At 32.4% G+C, this 19,798-nt stretch overlaps 1 protein-coding gene across 1 annotated transcript; it reads left to right on the top strand.

Moving 5' to 3' along the window:
• Positions 1 to 1,642: 1,642 nt before the first annotated feature.
• LOC132754716 (DNA replication licensing factor mcm7-like) lies at positions 1,643 to 13,998 on the top strand. Its single transcript, XM_060745391.1, has 15 exons — positions 1,643 to 1,801; positions 2,083 to 2,162; positions 4,271 to 4,435; positions 4,691 to 4,821; positions 5,440 to 5,620; positions 6,215 to 6,352; positions 6,651 to 6,830; positions 7,174 to 7,387; positions 7,916 to 7,999; positions 8,427 to 8,638; positions 9,001 to 9,182; positions 10,068 to 10,151; positions 10,657 to 10,825; positions 11,407 to 11,516; positions 13,135 to 13,998. Exons 1-15 carry the CDS (start codon positions 1,771 to 1,773, stop codon positions 13,340 to 13,342), a joined length of 2,169 nt encoding a protein of 722 aa, XP_060601374.1. The 5' UTR covers positions 1,643 to 1,770; the 3' UTR covers positions 13,343 to 13,998.
• Positions 13,999 to 19,798: the final 5,800 nt, after the last annotated feature.

Here is a 19,798-nt window from a genome sequence, read left to right as displayed (position 1 = left end):
AAGTTATGTGACTTGAACAAACCCTGGAAGTTACAATAACAGATACTGTGGATCTTGTATGATTGAAATAAGTTTAAGTCATTCATTTGACATGTTTCTTAACGTTTCCAGAGTTCACTGTGACAACTATTGTGAAATCTTAACGCTCTAACCTGACCTGCGTGGGTCAAGTCAGGAAACCACCATTTTATTTTTTTTTAAGGAGAAATGTTTTATTCTTGTGACTGAGTATTCATTTTGAGCACACTTACAGAATAATGAATGAAAAATTCGAAACGAAAAAGTGAAAACGTTGCCTGTGTCTCTCAATACATGGATTAAAATGTAATCTGAACATTAAAATCAACATTTTCATCAATACATGTATTAATTAAACGTGGTACCTAGTGGCTTTAGTGGTGACTTACAGTTATCTAACACCTTCAAGGACTTAGTACCACTACCCATCATTCCGTCGTATACTATATCTAGTGCTTTCACAATAAATAACACTATCTACTTGAATTATGTGACATTTAATGATAGAGGATATTCATTTTTTTTCTATTAACACGTACAGGATTTATTTTCATCGAGTGGTATGAACATTAATATTTCATGAGTGGCGGTAGCCACAGATGAAATATGATAATTTTCATATTACACTATGAAAATAAATCCTGTATTTATAGAGAGAAAACACTTGAATTTTCTTTTTTCTTATTTGCATTTTTCTCTTTTTTGACATATCAATTTCATTTGAAAGACTTCCCCTTACATTTTGTGTCCTGGCTGAATTTAGAAGAAATTAGTCCGACAAGAACTCCAAGACACCAGAGAAAATACGATGAAACATTTTTTTTACAGTTAAAATCCGAAAAATCCGAAAAAATAAAATTATGCATTTTATTTCATCAATATTTCAATTATATACATGTATGAATGAATAATGATACAGGAAACAGTTTTGCAGTATATAATCAGACCATTCATTAAAATTTTCAATAGAGAAATCAATAATTAGAATCTAATAAATATTTTAATATATATATTGTTCTTTCAATAGTCAATGATAATCTTTAATAATTATAATTATTTGTCATAACCATTTTAGCAACAAAATAAATATTGACATTTAATGGATTTAGATGTAGGACTTCCTACATCAAAGTCAGTGAGGTTTGTTCTTATTCAAATTAACAGAGACTTATTAATATCTAGCTGTAATTAACATTATTTATAAACATTTTATCCGTAGAGTCTACATATAGAATTATTTACTCATCAAAGATAATTAAGAATAGAATCATAATTACATTTATATAAATGTCAAAAATAAATGGTGATGATTTTGGTCAAGCATATTGTCTAAATTATGCATTATGTAGATCTAATATAAATTGTAAAAAACATTGTTCAAAATCAAATCTTAATAATGTCTAATAAACTTCCTTATCTTCAAAATCGATAAACAGGAAATATTTCCTTTTCATTGATAATAAAATAACAATGTTGTAAAGTAGATTTCTTTATGATAATCAGATAATAGACCTTTACAAAATCTGGCACAATGAAATTATCGTCTGTTATAACTTCCGTGTTAATAAAGCTTTCGGCAATAAATTGACAATACCGCTGGTTCCCGTCATAAATCAGTAAAGAAATCACAGTCGCGTAACGGGTTGAAGTCACGTGATACACTTTCGCGCCGTTTTAAATGTATACACGCCATTGTCCATTCATTTAGGAACAACATCTCGTTTCAAGCGCAATAACAGAGGAAAAATAAACATGCCACCCCGAGATTACACAGCAGAGAAAGGTATTTATTAAGTTTATACAATGGAAACTTATTTGTATTGCGTTATGTTGTATTAATGGCAATTAAATATCGAATTTTTAGTGATACAAATATGGCCGTTGTGGGTGGGGTATTCAGAAATGGATTGAATAATTTTTATAAGATATTTTTGAAAAAAGCGAATGGAAAGCTTATTATATATTCAATTATTTGAAATAAGCCATGCAGTGTTGTTTTTATTACTGTAGATCTAATATAAATGTGTCAACATTTTTCTGACTAAATGACTTATTTTTTTGCAGACAAAATAAAAACATTCCTACAGGAGTTTTACAAGGATGGGGCAGATGGTGGGAAGGATTTCGTCTATGGTCAACAGTTGGTAAGATTTTATTTTCACTACAATTGATTATCATTTTAAATGATTTGAACAGGTGAATGCCACAATATCAAAATGATAAATGTCATTGCCTGATACAGGCCACAGGCAAGAGTATCGGACCTGGGAAGAAACACTATGACCAGATTGATAAAAAAACCTGTGTTCATCTTAAAAGTGTCAAAAAAAAAAACAAAAAAAAAATGTAAATAATGACCCCCTTTAAAAATATACTATAAGTTAAGAGAAGGCCGGAAACTCCAGATTCGAGCCTACGAGCAAGCGATTCATTTCCTGGGCCGTTGTGAAAACAATTGGCCAGACAATTAAAAAACACTTTTATGACTATTTCACGTTTGTATTAAGCTTCTAAATGAGACCAACCCCAAGTCTCTAGCCCTTCCCGTTCATGAAATATCTATCACGAAACGAGCGAATTCGTGCTAAAAATCCTTGGTAGACAGAATTGCGGCACAGCAATTCGATACGTAAACATAGACTAAAACATGTATGTCAGCTGAGTATGGGTCAAAATCACTTGAAAATTACTAAATAATATTGCTAAATACATTAAGTTGGACCACTCACAACCGTCAGTAGCATCTGATACACGCAAAATTCGAATTTCAAACCTTTCCGCGGTCTTTAGATTACTTTCTACGCCATTGTCAATCAGCTGTTTGATATTTTGTAACGAGTCTTCTGATTGGCCAATAGCAACGAAAACCGCAACGTTTCACACAAGATGCCTAATGGCGTAGAAAGCGATTGAAAGACCGTGTAAATGTTTGAAACTTGAATCTCGTGTGTATTAGATGCTACTGACGGTTGTGAGTGTCCAACTTAATGTATTTAGTAATATTATTTAGTAAATTCAAGTAATTTTGACCCGTAGTCAGCTGACATACATGTATTAGTCTATGTTTAAGTACCGAATTGTTGTGCCGCAATTCTGTCTACCAAGGATTTTTAGCACGAAGTCGCTCGTTTCCTGATAGATATTTTATGAACGGGAAGGGCTAGAGACTTGGGGTTGGTCTCATTTTGAAGCTTAATATAAACGTGAAATAGTGATAAAAGTTTTTTTTAATTGCCTGGCCAATTGTTTTCACAACGGCCCGGGAAAAGAATCCCTTGCTCGTAGGCTCGAATCTGGAGTTTCCGGCCTTCTCTTAACTTATAGTATATTTTTAAAGGGGGTCATTATTTACATTTTTTTTTTTTTTTTGACACTTTGAAGATGAACACAGGTTTTTTTTATCAATTTGGTCATAGTGTTTCTTCCCAGGTCCGATACTCGTGCCTGTGATACAGGCCGGCAATATTCGCTGCGAAGAATTGGCTCAAAGTAAAAAATTGCCAGTGCTAGCACATTATGTGCTTGACTTAAATTTTTTGTTCATCTATTAAACCTTTCGGTGTTTTATCCTTTTAGGCAAGGGATAACTGCATTTATTTGGTTCAGGGAAAGAAAATTCCACTTGATCTGCACGTATTTACGAGTAGACATCGATGCAGGACTAGTACAAAATTGTTGTATGCTCATACAGTAGGACGAGCAATATTTTGCCGATGTAATAGAAAGCTAGAATTATCAAAATCAGTTCACATTTAACGATGGAAAACCAGAAACAAAGCTTGTGTCTAGGTTATTTATAATTCACACATTTTATAATGCTCTAAAAGCATTGTTAATTGGATAAGGGTGTGACTGGAATGTGCCTGACAATGCTCTTATAAAGTGCGCAATTTATACATAATATAATCTAAAACAGAGCTTTGTTTCCAGTTTTGGTTTGTTAAATTTATATAAACAAATTGATTATGAGAAGTTTTAGTGGTCTCTGGCGAGGTTCTATTGCATCAGCAAAGTTTATCTTGAAAATCAAATCAGAAATGTCGGTCGAGTAGCAAAGCATGCCGGACAAGTAGAAATTTGAAGCCACATTTCCTGCGGCTCTCAAAAGAATTATTGATCCCTGGGTTGTACAAATTTGGTAAAATTTAGGAAAAAATGAAAGAATAAATACATCAAAGATTATAAAAAACTGTTCAAATGGTCAATATACTTTACAAATGTTTGGAATAAAATTTATTTCATTTATTTTTAGGTAAAAGTAGCTCACAGAGAACAAGTTGGGCTGTGGATAGAGCTTGATGATATATACGATCATGACCCAGATTTGGCAGATGCCATCACTGAAAATACGCGGCGCTACACAAGTCTGTTTGCCGACATTATTCAAGAGATTCTCCCCGACTACAGGGAAAGAGAGGTAATAAAGTGGGCTAATATATGTATACTGACTGCTAATCATTATCATTATTCAATGCTAAACAAGTAGGAACAAACATTTTCAGTTACCAAAATATGAGCAGTATTTTCATTTGAATCTATTGGAAAGAATTGTAATCACTCGTAGAATAAAGATATATATTTTATTGTATTAATGCTAATATGTTAAACAATTGATTAAACTTAAATAAGAAAATTAGTATGGGTTTAACACAGATTGCTTGTTTTCCCTCAGGTTATACATAAAGATGCTTTGGATGTGTACATTGAACACAGATTGCTTCTTGAGCAGAGAAATCATCCTGATGGCCCGGAAGTTACCAGAGACCCAAGGAACAAATACCCAGCTGAACTAATGAGAAGATTGTGAGTGTTCATATTTCAATACCTGTTTTTCATTTGTAATGTATGATTGAAGTAATCAAATATATAATAAGTGTGACAACTAAGGGTCTATTTTTGTTCAAGCATAACAACGACTAGGTTTGGTACAGTAATTGAAAATTTTCACTGTTTTTATACACAATTGGACAGATGGGTAGGGCTGTAATGAACGTCTGAACTCTTGGTACATCGCAAATGTGTTTTGAATTTAGGACATGATTATTCACGTGCCTTTGTATAGCCAGATTCACAATTTTTTTGTAATCATAACTGAAAGAGAAATTCTGATATAGGTCTTGCTTTTTTTATCCTATATAATTAAGCTTATAAAACATATCTTTTTAAAATAATCAGCGCATTTTCATAGCGTATCCAAAACGTGTTATATATCTGAAAATAAACATGATCTACGGTAAAGCTAGCAACAAGATGTTTTGCTATCTTGAACTTCAACACAAGAAAAATTACCAATATTGAAATAATTGTAATGTTTATTTGTACTGTTAGTTAATAAATGCAATGTGTAAAAAGATTTCTGCACCCCAGAGTTTATGAGAAATTTCTTGTATTTTAGTTTAAAACAGAATTTTTTTTTTGCAGTGAGATTTACTTCAAGGCTCGTAGTGCACAGAAGCATGTATCAATTAGAGAAGTGAAAGCCGAGGCCATTGGTAAACTAGTCAGTGTAAAGGGTATTGTAACAAGGGCAACAGAAGTGAAACCAATGATGGTTGTTGCAACATACACATGTGATACCTGCGGCAATGAAACTTACCAACCTGTAAGTACAGAATCACATTGGATTCAGTGATTTTTCACCTTGTATAGGCCTTTTTCCAATAAAAATTTTCATTAAAACCAAAAGATATTAACTTGTACAAGTTGGTTTGGCTTCCGAAATTTTCTATTTAAGCAATAATTACACTAGGAAGTAGCAATAGATGGCGTCTCACATTGTCTGTATATTTTACACTTCTAATCTGATTAAACAGTGAGGTAGTAAGTTTTGCCTTGTGCAATTTTACACAAAAAAACCAATGACAAGAATTTGATCATAATTCGTTTTCAGTATCTTCAATTCCTTTTAATGCAACAGATATTAAATTTCAATGTTTGTTGTTTTTTTTTCCTTTCAAAATTAGTTTGTTAAAACAATAAAATGATGCCTGTCTAGATTACTGGGTAACAGGATAATTTATTGTACTTATTATCATCATCTTAGCAAAATTAATAAGAGAGAGAGAATTAGGCAATGATAATCTCCAATGATTTGGAATAAATCAGTTAAGAGAGTTAACTATACCTTTGTAAAGAAGGAAAAATAGGTTGTGATAGATTTGTTAAGGTTTGACAGCAACTTGTTAACTTTTCACAGATTGCATCTCCATCATTTATGCCACTGTTGATGTGCCCAAGCACTGACTGTACCACCAACAGGTCAGGGGGACGCCTGTATTTACAGTCCAGAGGTTCCAAATTTGTGAAGTTTCAAGAGATTAAGATACAAGAACATGTAAGTATACTTTGTAACTTATGTAACATTTCAAAAGTAATTGTGTGGTGCTTAATAATGGTTAACTGTAACAACGTTTATCATTATAAAAAAAGAATTGTGTTATTTTTAAATTTGATAAGATATATTAATGTTTGATAGCTATTTTTAGTTTGCTTATGTTTTAATTTAGTACATGTACAGTCATATTTCAAGGGGGATGCAAGGTTGTTTTGGCAAAAAAGTGGTCAGTATTTTTTTTGTATTTTTGTCATAAACTAACTTCATAATTGTTATAAAGTTGTGATTGATATTGTAGAGTGATCAAGTACCTGTGGGAAACATTCCGAGAAGTATGACAATTTTCTGTCGCGGTGAGACGACACGTTTAGCACAGCCAGGTGATCATATCAGTGTTGCTGGAATCTTCCTACCAACCATGAAGCAGGGTTATGCCAACCAGGGTGGACTTTTGTCAGAGACTTTCCTTGAAGCACATGTAAGTTTATACAATATTTGTGGCATATGTTTAATTTATAATTATATATTCATTATGAAATCTGTGTAATAGACTCTGGAATTAAGAATATTTTGGGTTTTCAAACAGGGGTACAAACAGACTTCTACAGTTACAACTTCCGACGATAAGTGCAACAAGTTGACTAAGCTGTTGTAAATGGTAGTGCATCGTGAAGCTTTCATATTAAAAGAGATTTGTATTTTAACTACAATGGTTGTTTGTATTATTTTGTAAAGATAAAAAAAAATTGTAACTATAGTGTAAGCTGATTGACAATAAAATTTTCTGCAGTTCCAAAACTAATATCAATGTAATATTTCAGAGAATCACAAAAATGAACAAGACTGAGGACGACGAACTTGGAGTTGAGGAACTCACCGATGATGAAATCAAACAGGTTGCAGAAGAAGACTTTTATGATAAGCTTGCTACAAGTATTGCGCCAGAAATCTACGGACACGAGGATGTGAAGAAGGCTCTATTGCTACTGTTGGTTGGCGGTGTTGATAAGTCGCCTCAAGGAATGAAAATTAGAGGTCAGTTTCAGCAGTGTTTCAAGGTTATGAAAATGTGCATTAGTATATAAGATTTGCACCTGTGATTTGCCAGTAGGGTAAAACATTCAGCAGCTTTACAGACTGGTGCCTATATTATCCATTGGCAAATATGCATTTGAATAAGTTTAAGACGGTGCTAACCAATTACAACATTGTACCATATATACGCATAATCTCTGAAATGTTCTTAAATTTAATAAGCATGTATTCCAATGATGGACATTAAGTGAGCGGACATTCTTCCAAATTGGACTTGAGGGGTCATTTCTTTTGTTGAAAATCGGCCATGACCATTCTATTTTTACTGAAATGTTTGTTTACCATAAAAAGCTCCATAAACCTAATGAACATTAAGTTCATTCAGTATACTCATCTTTATGTCAGCCAAAGAAATAAGACTAGGTACTCAATAGTTGAATTATATCATGTAGATTTTTAGAGACATAATTTTCTGTTTGAAAAGATTTGAAATTGTGATTTTATGTAAGATTTATTTTTGTATTTCAGGAAACATTAATGTTTGCTTGATGGGAGATCCTGGTGTTGCCAAGTCTCAGCTTCTTTCCTTCATTGACAGACTGGCACCAAGAAGTAAGTAGCTTTCCCTTCTTTTCTCTGTTTTATTTGATACTTATTATTCATATGCATATTGGAAATGATTTGAGGTTTACCTCAGGTTTATCTCATACAAAAGAATTGATATTCATATTTTAAACATTAAGTCACCCTCTTCACATTTTGAGAAGAAAGAATTGTCTTAGAAAAACACACTGATTACTGTTGTATTGGTTAAGAACAAATACCTATATAAATTATTAGCTTTTAACCTGTTTTGTAAAATTGATCAGCACTTCTTTTTATTTGGTAAGTCCACAAGAGAGAGAGAATAAAGCATAAAATTATTTGTATAGTCTAGAGTTTAAAGCATTTCAATTGCATGAGCATTCACCATTTAGACTGGCTTTTTATTTTAATGTCGGATTGAATCCAGTATATTAACTGTTATTTGTTTACTCAGGTCAGTACACAACTGGTAGAGGATCATCGGGTGTAGGTCTGACTGCTGCTGTGATGAAGGACCCACTGACTGGTGAGATGATGCTGGAGGGCGGAGCTCTCGTGTTAGCAGACCAGGGTGTATGCTGTATTGACGAGTTTGATAAAATGATGGACGCTGATAGAACAGCCATTCACGAAGTGATGGAACAGCAGACCATCTCCATAGCTAAGGTATATATAGTTTTATTAATGATCCAACATTTGTTTTCAAAGGAGTTGATGTTTTTTCCAAGATGAGGAACCTCTTAGATATGTTAAAAAAAAATTCAGCTTGACTAAACTTAAGCCCACTTAATTTTGTAAATTTTTACACTATGAAAATATAGTTCTATTTTTATGTTTGTATTCTTATTATTGAATCTAAATGATATTTTGTCTTACACAATTGAAGCAGAATAAGGCAAACATTTCAAAGAGTTCCCTCTATGACGTGTTTTCATGAAAAGTGATCTACTTACCAGAACTAATATGGAATTATTTATTGATTAGTATTCACCCACATTTTGATTTTGTGTTGTGTTGACATTATACAGGCAGGAATTATGACCAGTTTAAATGCTAGAGTGTCAATTCTGGCTGCTGCTAACCCAGCATATGGAAGGTACAACCCTAAACGAACCATTGAACAGAACATACAGTTACCTGCTGCCCTACTCTCCAGATTTGATATTCTCTGGTTGATACAGGACAAGGCTGACAGGGACAATGATCTAAGGTAATAAGATAAGATGTCATATTTCAAAAAGCACTAATAAAAAAACTAATCGGGCCTTTTTTCTAGCCATTTCAGTTCCCAGTTTGAGAAATTTTGTGTCATAAAATTGCTTAAGTGGGAAAAAAATTTGTTAAAGATTGGGGAAAAAATATTTGCCATTGGGGAATGGGTCTGGTAATCTGACCTGTGGTGACACTGGGAAAAGGCATCTTTGCTTGAATGGTCAACCTGCTTCGCTAGATAAGGAGAGTATCATATTGTTATTCGAGGGTCGCTGATTTGATTTTCAGGTTAGGCGTAATTTCTCTGTGACAGTTTGGACTTGGATATTGAGTCTTATGGTTATTTGTTGGTCACTATAATTGATTCACATACCTTGATGTGGATAAGTAGTCACACTTGTGGAGAAATTGGGCTTTACTGGTTAGTTAGGTGGATTGACCGTTTCATATGATGTGTTAAAATCTTTGTAAAAAAAAAACAAGAAAATATAAAATCATAAAGATGGGTTTCTTTATTGAAAATTGATAGGTCAAATATACAAGTGGCTAAGTACATATTCTGTCCTTGTTGAATGTTTATTATTTTGTTCATTTATCATTATTATTTAGGAGTATGCTGGAAATATTATTTTGATTGTCTTTATTACTAAGGAGTACCCTGGAAACTATTTGGCTGTGTGAATGTAGTCTTAAGATGTTGAAGGTACCACACAGTGAGCAGTTAGTGCGGTCCTTCATATGCCCTTACCCTGCTATATATCTTAAATGGATGTGTCCATCTTTCGGTTTGAACATTGACATTCAGTTACTCAGGTAGTTTATTAAAAATAATAAGATAGCAATACTGAAATTGAGATGTAAAAACTATATATTATTTTTTCAGGTTGGCACAGCATATAACCTATGTACATCAGCACAACGTTCAACCACCTACACAGTTTACACCACTAGATATGAAACTTATGAGGTTTGTCTAGCATTCATTATGTAATAGATTTCCATTACCTAAGCTACCTGTAATATGAATGTTCTACTGAGTAGCAAATGTTCTACTAAGTAGCCTGTTTGGGCTTAAGAAACAATATAAGATTTTTGAACTCAACATGAAATCAATCGATTTCAAATACTTGCACCTGTTTTGATTTGATTACTCACTGCATTTTTGAGTATGATTTTCTTTACACAATTTCTGCCACCTGTATATTGTAGAGTTAAGAAGTGTCATCTTAAATAAGATTCCAGTAAATAAGTAATAAGTAGTCAGAATTAGTACATTTTCTAACACAATATCTTTATTTTTCTTTTCGGCTAGATAAATGTTTGATACTTAATGTGTTTGATATTTTCTTGTCTACTACTTAAAGGAAGCTCAACTTACAATGAGTGATGTGAATTTGAATTAGATTTGTTTCATAGTAATGAGGTTGAGTAGTTGTTTTAACTAAATATTGTATTTCATTTTCACATTACAGGAGGTATATAGCACTATGTAAGAAGAAGCAACCTATAATTCCTGAGAACTTGTCTGATTATATCACTGGTGCTTATTGTGAGATGAGAAAAGAGGCTAGGAATGGTAAAGACATGACCTTTATGTCGGCCAGAACCCTGCTTGCTATACTGCGTCTTTCCACTGCTTTGGTAAGTCAAACTTCTCATTGTGTTTTAAATGTGTATTGTTTTCAGATTGGTCATTGATAAGTTTGGTAAGTTTGCCTGTCAAAGTACTTGTAATTCTGATCTCTAAAAAAGTGTGCATATTAGGATCATACTATATAACCTTGAAAATTAATCTAGCATTTATAAGCTAGAAATGCTAGACAGAAAGTACTTGGTTTATTCTGATTTTTAGGTCCTTGTGAACTGAAACTAGTGTACTGAAATGAATTGTACAACCTGTCCTTGTGTTGATATGTACTACACTTTAAAACAGCTCTCTTATTCTGTCAAAATTGATTAAAGTTCAGAGACCGGATCATCATTTTCCTTGTGCTGTATTGAATTTAATTAGTAAAACATTTAAATGAAAAAAATACTAATCGCGATTTAACTGCAGGTTTTCTTTTTAGTATCAAAGCTTACTAAAATATATATTTTTATAAGCATTGGAAAGAGAAAAAAAGGAAGTGTACAGAATCATTTAACAAATATATGATAAATTTGCCCTCCTGGGGCGTTTAATAGGAGTTTTTTCGGTAATTTAACTTCAAATTTATTTACAGGCGAGGTTACGTTTGTCTGACTCTGTACAGAAGGAAGATGTTAATGAGGCCATTAGATTGATGGAAATGTCCAAGGATTCACTCAACCCTGCCCATGAAATGCACTCTAGGTATGTATTTGTTATACAGACGAATTTAAAGGCACTTGTGTCAATATTTCATCATGATTTTGATGTCTGAATACTAGAAACTGAATAACCCATATTAATTTAGACATAGTCTAAAATGTTCCACCCTATGGGAAAGGTTTTGATGATAATTTGCAGAGGACATTTCATATAAATTCAACAACAAAAAACCCAAAGTTTTGAGGTCTGTTAAGACATTTATTTTAACTATCAATTTTAGGTTTAATATATTTTTATCAGGTTATATTTTATGCTTTTCAGTGGATTACTGATTTATCCGTGAAAATTATATTTGGTAATTTCACAGTGAAAATTATCAAAATATAATTTCACTTTTTTCAATGACGAAACTACTTTTTTAAGATTTTCCCCATGTGGTACCTCAATTTTATTTTTGCTGACAATTCTGACAATGTCAGGCTGTTTAAAGAAAAAGGAAAGCTGAAATTGATAAATACCTTAAACGTCAAAAGTAATAAAAAGAAGAAGACTTACTTCTATTCATTCAAATTCCAATCACCAAATTTCGTCTCTAATGTTTTTGTTTCATTTTTACAGTCTGAAAAATACATTCCTTCCACATGCAAACTGCTCTTGATGACATTTGGGCATATTAAAGTATCCTACGAGTAATAACTGCCGTATGCTTTATGAATAATTGATAAGCAATGACAGCTACAGCTCGTAGAACAAGTAAACCAACCCAGCGTTCCGAGCAAGTTCCAAGTCTTCCATTTTCATAGCTGCTTTTTTCATGTTTTCACATCTGTCAACACCTTAATTTTTGTCTGTTTCAATCCTCAAATATGTTTTCTTTCTTTTAAAAAGGTGTATGACTAACAATTTCAAATGATATCCCTCTGAATCAAACACAAATTATTTTCCTCCCGTGAAATACACAACTTTAAAAAATGGCTGCCGCTTACATTTAACAAAGCCAGGTCTAATATAAATTCGCAGTAGGTAACAGAAATATGGAAGGATGGTTGGAATTTTCTCCTACACGAATTGTTTGTATTTATTTTTAAAACAATGGATCATTTATGTTTTTGGAATAAAATAAATAATATCATCGCCATTTAACATTGATTGTGGAACTTATTTTTCAGCTCAAGACTTCTTGTTTTTATGAAAAATTCGACTAAAAACAAGGCTACATAGGGGAAAAACAGATTTAAGTATTTAAGTTAATATTGAGGAAATTTCGTTTAAACTTGTTTTTTAGCATAAAATAAAAAGAAAATTTGTTTGTTTGTTGTGTAAGATGTAATTTTATTTCATCGTGAACTTTAAAAACAGTATTCTCACTCGTGGCTACGCCACTCGTGAGAATACTGTTTTTAAAGCCCACTCGATGAAATAAAATTTCATCTTACACACAAACAAACAAATATCCTCTATATATTTCTTATAATATTTAAAATTAAAGTCTGTTCTTTTTAAGAGGTCTTATGTGTTTTGTCTGCTGATGAAAATAGTGTCATTTTGAACGAGTTGAAAAATGGTATTTAATGGGTTTTATTAAATCATGTCAGATGACAACTTTATTTTAACAGCTGATGTTATTAATTGTAAAATCTTGTTTTTGTTTTAATTTTAGAGCCCAGAATGTTACAGATAAGATTTTCGCTATTGTACGTGAAATGGCACCATCAAAGGGAGTTAAGTCTGTCAAGGTAGCCGATGTAATGGAACAGTGTACATCGAAGGGATTCAAACCGGACCAGGTAGATGCATGTATAGAGGAGTACGAGGAACTCAACGTGTGGCAAGTGAACCAGGCTCACACGAAGATCACATTTATATAAAAACAATGGCGTGGATAGATTTAAGACTGTGAAAAGTGTGTGCTGTTGTCAGAAGAAGCGTGGACCAATTATTACCATTTTTAAACAGCTTTTAACAACTTGAAAGTTTGTATCCATGGATTGAAAAATTTAATTTAAGTGATCAAAACATTGAAATATTGACAATAGAAATTCAAATCTTAAAATCTTGTAAGATCCATTGAATTATCGTCTGTGTAAATTGGTATTTCCTATAGTTATATACAGGTGTGAAGTCAGTAAAGGTCTGTAGCTACTGTTCATCATTGTTAATCAGTTTCCTTAAACTTACAAGGTGTTCATTTAATGTCGAGGACAAAAAGATCATGCACACAGTTGTCAATATAGATTTTTAACCTTATTGTGTTCAGAAATGAAAAATGTGTTCATGAATTTTCACTAAACATTTAATCATGAAATTGTAATTTGAATATTTTTTATTCTTAAAAAAAAATAGAAACTTTTCATTAATTATAAATACATTAGGGAAGGAAAGATTTTTAGGTTATATTTTTATAATAGTAGTAAATTGAAATTTGTTTTTTTTCCTTATCTCATCATTGTATATACCATATTTTTATCATATGTAACTAGAATCATGTTGATAATAGTAAAATAAAATACTTGTAAAAGAAAAATGTTTGTTAGCTGTATATATTCCGGATAGTTTCTGCAAGTTTTGCATCAATGTTTGAACATAACCGTCCATTTGAGGTGATTAGTTCTTTGAACAGACATGGGACAAATTAAATTTATTGAAGATGTATTAATGAATAATGCATTTAATTTTAGCCCACCTGAGCTAAAGGTGACCTACTGTGATACACCAGTGACCTTTGTTAATATTTCAACTTTAATAAGATTAACCACTTTGGCCAATAGTGTGGAAACTATCCTTGGCTCGTCTTATTAAAATGTTTTAAGTGGTTCCAGTCTAAACAAGGTGGCTGCAATAGCTGAGAATAGAAAAGGATTTAAATGAAACCTTGACCTATGTGATATAGTTGTGCAGCATTGATTATTATAAATTCAAAAATTGTTCGTGTCTGTTGAACAACATGACCACCAGAGCTAAAATTAAAATAAGACCAGTTTTAAATGGCTGGACTCTGCGAATATGAAACTTCAGGAATGAGCCTTATTTCTAATCTGCTGAACAAGATGGCTGCCAAAGCTAAAAAGAAAAACCTTTAAACAACATCACAACTACTTTGTAGATTTTGATGGAATTGTGCAGCATTGAGTATTAAGTTCTTCTTTATAAAAAATGTTTATACCTGTAAAACAAGGGAAATCTTGACAATGTAGACCATATGCTTTTGTAAGTTCATGCAATTTAGATTTTGTTCGCTATAATACCATAGAATTTATGTATTTCATCCTGTTGGTTGACTTGTATGAGTTCCCTTTTGGTTGACTAGTGTGGGTTCTGTGTATTTTGACTTGTATGAGGTCCTTTTGGTTGACTAGTGTGGGTTCTATGTATTTTGACTTGTATGAGGTCCCTTTTGGTTGACTAGTGTGGGTTCTATGTATTTCGACTTGTATGAGGTCCCTTTTGGTTGACTAGTGTGGGTTCTATGTATTTTGACTTGTATGAGGTCCCTCATGGTTGACAGTGTGGTTTATATGTATTTCGACTTGTATGAGGTCCCTTTGGTTGACTAGTGTGGGTTCTATGTATTTTGACTTGTATGAGGTCCCTCATGGTTGACAAATGTGGGTCCTATTTAGCTTGGCTTGTATGAGTTCCCCGGGGTGTTCTTAGTGTAAGGAATTTTTAGAAGTAGTAACAATTCAAATCCTTCAAAACATATTTCAAAACATGTCAATTTTAACTTAAAACATAACCATAAGTTCTATGTTTCATTCATTGAATGTAATGGGAAAGAAATATAAAATGTAAACAAGAAAGACAACTGCGATAGCAACACGTATTGTCATTAACGCATGATTTGTCTACCTTTATAGAATTCATTTGAGCTTAACGGGAGAATTTCTTGCTTTATAGAGAAAAAAAAACATTTTGTTTTGTGCAATTTGGCCACCAACGCCTTATAAATACACTGGAGGAAAAAAACAACAGCAACAACAAAATTAACAACAACAAATCTTAAGCTGCTGTACATTTAATTCAATGGAATATTTATGAAAGCTTGACAATATGTTAAATATGCTATATTAAAACATGTTTGTGATGTGGTATTATTAGACAAAAATGGTTAATACACAATAAGCTGAACAATATCTCTAGATATATACCGACATACCCAATGGTGATCAAACAAAATGGCATTTTTGTATTTAGTCAAAAATTAAAAGCTGAACCAAACTCTGCAATGGATTTCGCAGAAAGTTTTTTTCTGCAATTGCGGGTCCAATGAAGAATTCATTTGTCATGATATTAAAATGAGTGTATTAAAATGAGAAAAATCAGTAAATGACAGTTATTTTCATATATGTAGGCATTTATTTTCTTTATTGAATTTCCATCTCTAGACAACAGTTTGAATTGACAGATCGTTTATTACAAATTTACAATATATTGTTTTGCATTAGAATATCATTTTATATATTCATATTTTGATCGACTTCTGTTTTCCCCTGGTGAAACGCAAAAAGCTTCATGTAGATGTAAGATAAGTCATTCGTCTCCTATCTAAAACATGTTTTGTAAATCAAACTATCAACTTTTATAAAAAATAATGAAGGTCACTCATTTCATATCTGAAACAAATGTTGCCAGTCCTGTATGTGTTACAAAGAAAATATATGTGATGATTATGATTAATCTATGATGATGATGAATGGGATGATGATGATGACTGTGATGATGAAAATGGTGATGATGTTGATGTGTTGATGATGATGTTGATGTGTTGATGACGATGGTGGTGATGATAACTGGGATGATGAAAATGGTGATGATGATGATGAGCATGGTGATGTTGTGATGGCGATGATGATGACTGGGATGGCGATGATGATGAGCATGGTGGTGATGATGATGATGCTGGGACGATGATGATGATGAGCATGGTGGTGATGATGATGATGATGACTGGGATGATAAAAATGGTGATGATCATGATGATGATGTTGTGATGGTGGTGGTGATGATGATGATGATGCTGGGACGATGATGATGATGAGCATGGTGGTGATGATGATGATGATGACTGGGATGATAAAAATGGTGATGATCATGATGATGATGTTGTGATGGTGGTGGTGATGATGATGATGATGCTGGGACGATGATGATGATGAGCATGGTGGTGATGATGATGATGATGACTGGGATGATAAAAATGGTGATGATCATGATGATGATGTTGTGATGGTGGTGGTGGTGATGATGATGATGACTGGGATGATGAAAATGTTGATGTTTAACATAAAACATTGCATGATTATGGAGATCATTTTGATGATAATTAGGATGATGATTGTAATTATTACGAAGACGGCGTCGTCAAGGATGACATACATGATGGCCATTATGATAATCATGATAATGATGATGATACTTGATGATACTTATGATATTATTGGATAATAATGATGATCACAATGATTATGATGATTATAATGATGGTGAGGATGATCGATATAATTATGATGATGTCAATTTTAACTTAAAACATAACCATAAGTTCTATGTTTATAAAATGTAAACAAGAAAGACAACTGCGATAACAACACGTATTAGACTAATAATGGTTAATACACAATAAGCTGAACAATATCTCTAGATATATACCGACATACCCAATGGTGATCAAACAAAATGGCATTTTTGTATTTATAGTCAAAAATTAAAAGCTGAACCAAACTCTGCAATGGATTTCTCAGAAAGTTTTTTCTGCAATTGCGGGTCCAATGAAGAATTCATTTGTCATGATATATTTGAAATCGTATAACATTTATGTGATGAAATGTTGCCATATGACTTCCAAAATTTTGCTACACTTTGAAAGCAACCTAACCAATCAAACATAATTATAAATAAATAGATAAATATAAATGTATAGAAGATTGTCGGCCTTATATTTAAATGAGAAAAATCACAAAATGACAGTTATTTTCATATATGTAGGCGTATATTTTCTTTATTGAATATCCGTCTCCAGACAACAGTTTGAATTGACAGATCATTTATTACAATATCTTGTTTTGCATTAGAATATCATTTTATATATTCATTATTTATCGACTTCTCTTTTCTCCTGGTGAAACGCAAAATGCTTCATGTAGATGTAAGATAAGTCATTCGTCTCCTATCTAAAACATGTTTTGTAAATCAAACTATCAACTTTTATAAAAATAATGAAGGTCACTCATTTCATATCTGAAACAAATGTTGCCAGTCCTGTATGTGTTACACAGAAAATATATGTGATGATTATGATTAATCTATGATGATGACTGGGATGGTGATGTGTTGATGATGATGATGATGGGGACAATGAGACTTGGATGATGAAAATAGTGATGATAGTGATGTGTTGATGATGATGGTGGTGTTGTGATGGTGGTGATGATAACTGGGATGATAAAAATGGTGATGATGATGATGTTGTGATGGTGGTGGTGATGATGATGATCACTTGGAAGATGAAAATGTTGATGTTTAACATAAAACATTACATGATTATGGTGATGATTTTGATGATAATTAGGATGATGATGGTAATTATCACGAAGACGACGTCGTCAACGACGACATGATGGCCATAATGATAATTATGATAATGATGATGATACTTGACGATACTTTTGATAATGATTGGATAATAATGATGATCACAATGATTATGATGATTATAATGATGGTGAGGATGATCGGTATAATTATGATGATGATGATGAATTTTGATTTCAGAAAATCCTAATCATTGCTTTCTTGTAAATTTTGCGCAAAAAATGTTTTAATTGCAATTGTAAGTTTTCACCATGAAAATACATTGTACCATGGTGATCTTTTATCATGATCTATGCTTTTAAAGTATGCTTAGAAGTAAATCCAATACGTTTTGAGCACTTTAACAAAAATAATGGAAAACACCGAACATCCTTGGCGAAGTTCAATTTGCCATGGCAAATTCAAACTTTACATTTTTACATTACTTATATTAATAGTAAACATAGAAAAAAGACACATATCAACCTTGAAACCTTTTTATTAATATGACAATATATGATAGTCACCATTTCTATTTTAAGTGGGTAAAAAATACAAAACAACAGCATATGTCGCCTTGCCATGTCGTAGAGTACTGGTTGTCTTGACATATGATATAAAAAAATGAAAACTTTTTGTCACTTTTTAATATCTGTATTTTTCATTTTTACGTTGGTAAACACATAGCTTTTTTGTATATACTGTATATTAGATTTCTACACACGTTTAATAAAACATATGTTGTCAATCCTTTATAATGTGATAATATGATATGATAAACAAGAAAGAAAGAAATTACTTTAATTTCTCAATATATATCATTTTTCCTATTAAAGTATAATACCATTTAATAAAGTAGATCTAATAAACAAAACCGTTGAATTTTCTTGATTAATAATTAAAATTTACAATTGCACGTGCTTGTTCAAGAAAGTGTTTGATTGTAATAAATACGCACAAAATCTAGAACCTTTCTTCACACCTGCGCTTACCTGAGCACAAATATTCTTAAAACGAGTTGTATGAATCAATACATCAATATTTCTATGTAATGTTTGGACAGACCAAAAATCAGATTTCATTGAAGTAAAGCTCTATTATGAATCAAGATCTTGCATCTTATTAAAGGTAAAGGTGTTGTTTATTTTAGTGTCACCCCTACTGAAAGGGCCAGCCATTTCTGACTTATGGGGAAAATTTTTTCCCTTTTTGCTTTTTCCCTTTGTACCCCCCCAACTCAGCATGGGAAATCGGTAACCTTTTCATCTTAACTCCCGGTCGCGGCTCACAGAAGCGGCCTTTTCGGAACGATTCCCAAAGAAAAACATTCCCCCTTTTCAACTAACGCTCCTTTTAGGGCTTAACCTTCGTTTCTCCCGTTCCAAGGGGGACCCCTTTAAACCCACTGGGCCCAAAGGGGGTTCCCGGGTTTTCATGTTATTTAAAATTTCCCATTTCTTTTTACTCCCTGTTTTTATAAAGGGTTACATGGCCGCGCCCAACGATTTTAGGGTTAAAAAACAAAAAGAACGTTTGGGGTTGGGGGGCAGACGATTGTTTGGTTTTAAACCCAATCCCAATCTTTGATGTTTTTTTTTTGTTTTAAGGGGAAAAAAGGAATTGATTTTGGTATACATGGAGTTTGGCCCGTTTTTTCACCCGAAAATTCAAAATTTATCACATGCATTGTACTATTTATTGTTATTTTTTGGGTATTGATTAGGGAAAATCCATTCTTGTTCATAAAACATTCT

Source organism: Ruditapes philippinarum, unplaced genomic scaffold, assembly GCF_026571515.1.
Source record: "Ruditapes philippinarum isolate M1 unplaced genomic scaffold, ASM2657151v2 ctg3956_1_1_1_1, whole genome shotgun sequence".
Classification (NCBI taxonomy): domain Eukaryota; kingdom Metazoa; phylum Mollusca; class Bivalvia; order Venerida; family Veneridae; genus Ruditapes; species Ruditapes philippinarum.
The sequence above is the reverse complement of the archived record's forward strand: the minus strand, read 5'-3'. Positions and strand labels throughout refer to the sequence as shown.

Bases quoted from the DNA above. Each gene is read 5' to 3' on its own strand.
- LOC132754716 (XM_060745391.1), top strand. From the start codon at position 1,771: ATGCCACCCCGAGATTACACAGCAGAGAAAG. The intron at 4,436-4,690 runs GTAATAAAGTGG...GTTTTCCCTCAG, and splicing joins CCGACTACAGGGAAAGAGAG to GTTATACATAAAGATGCTTT. The intron at 9,183-10,067 runs GTAATAAGATAA...TTATTTTTTCAG, and splicing joins GACAGGGACAATGATCTAAG to GTTGGCACAGCATATAACCT.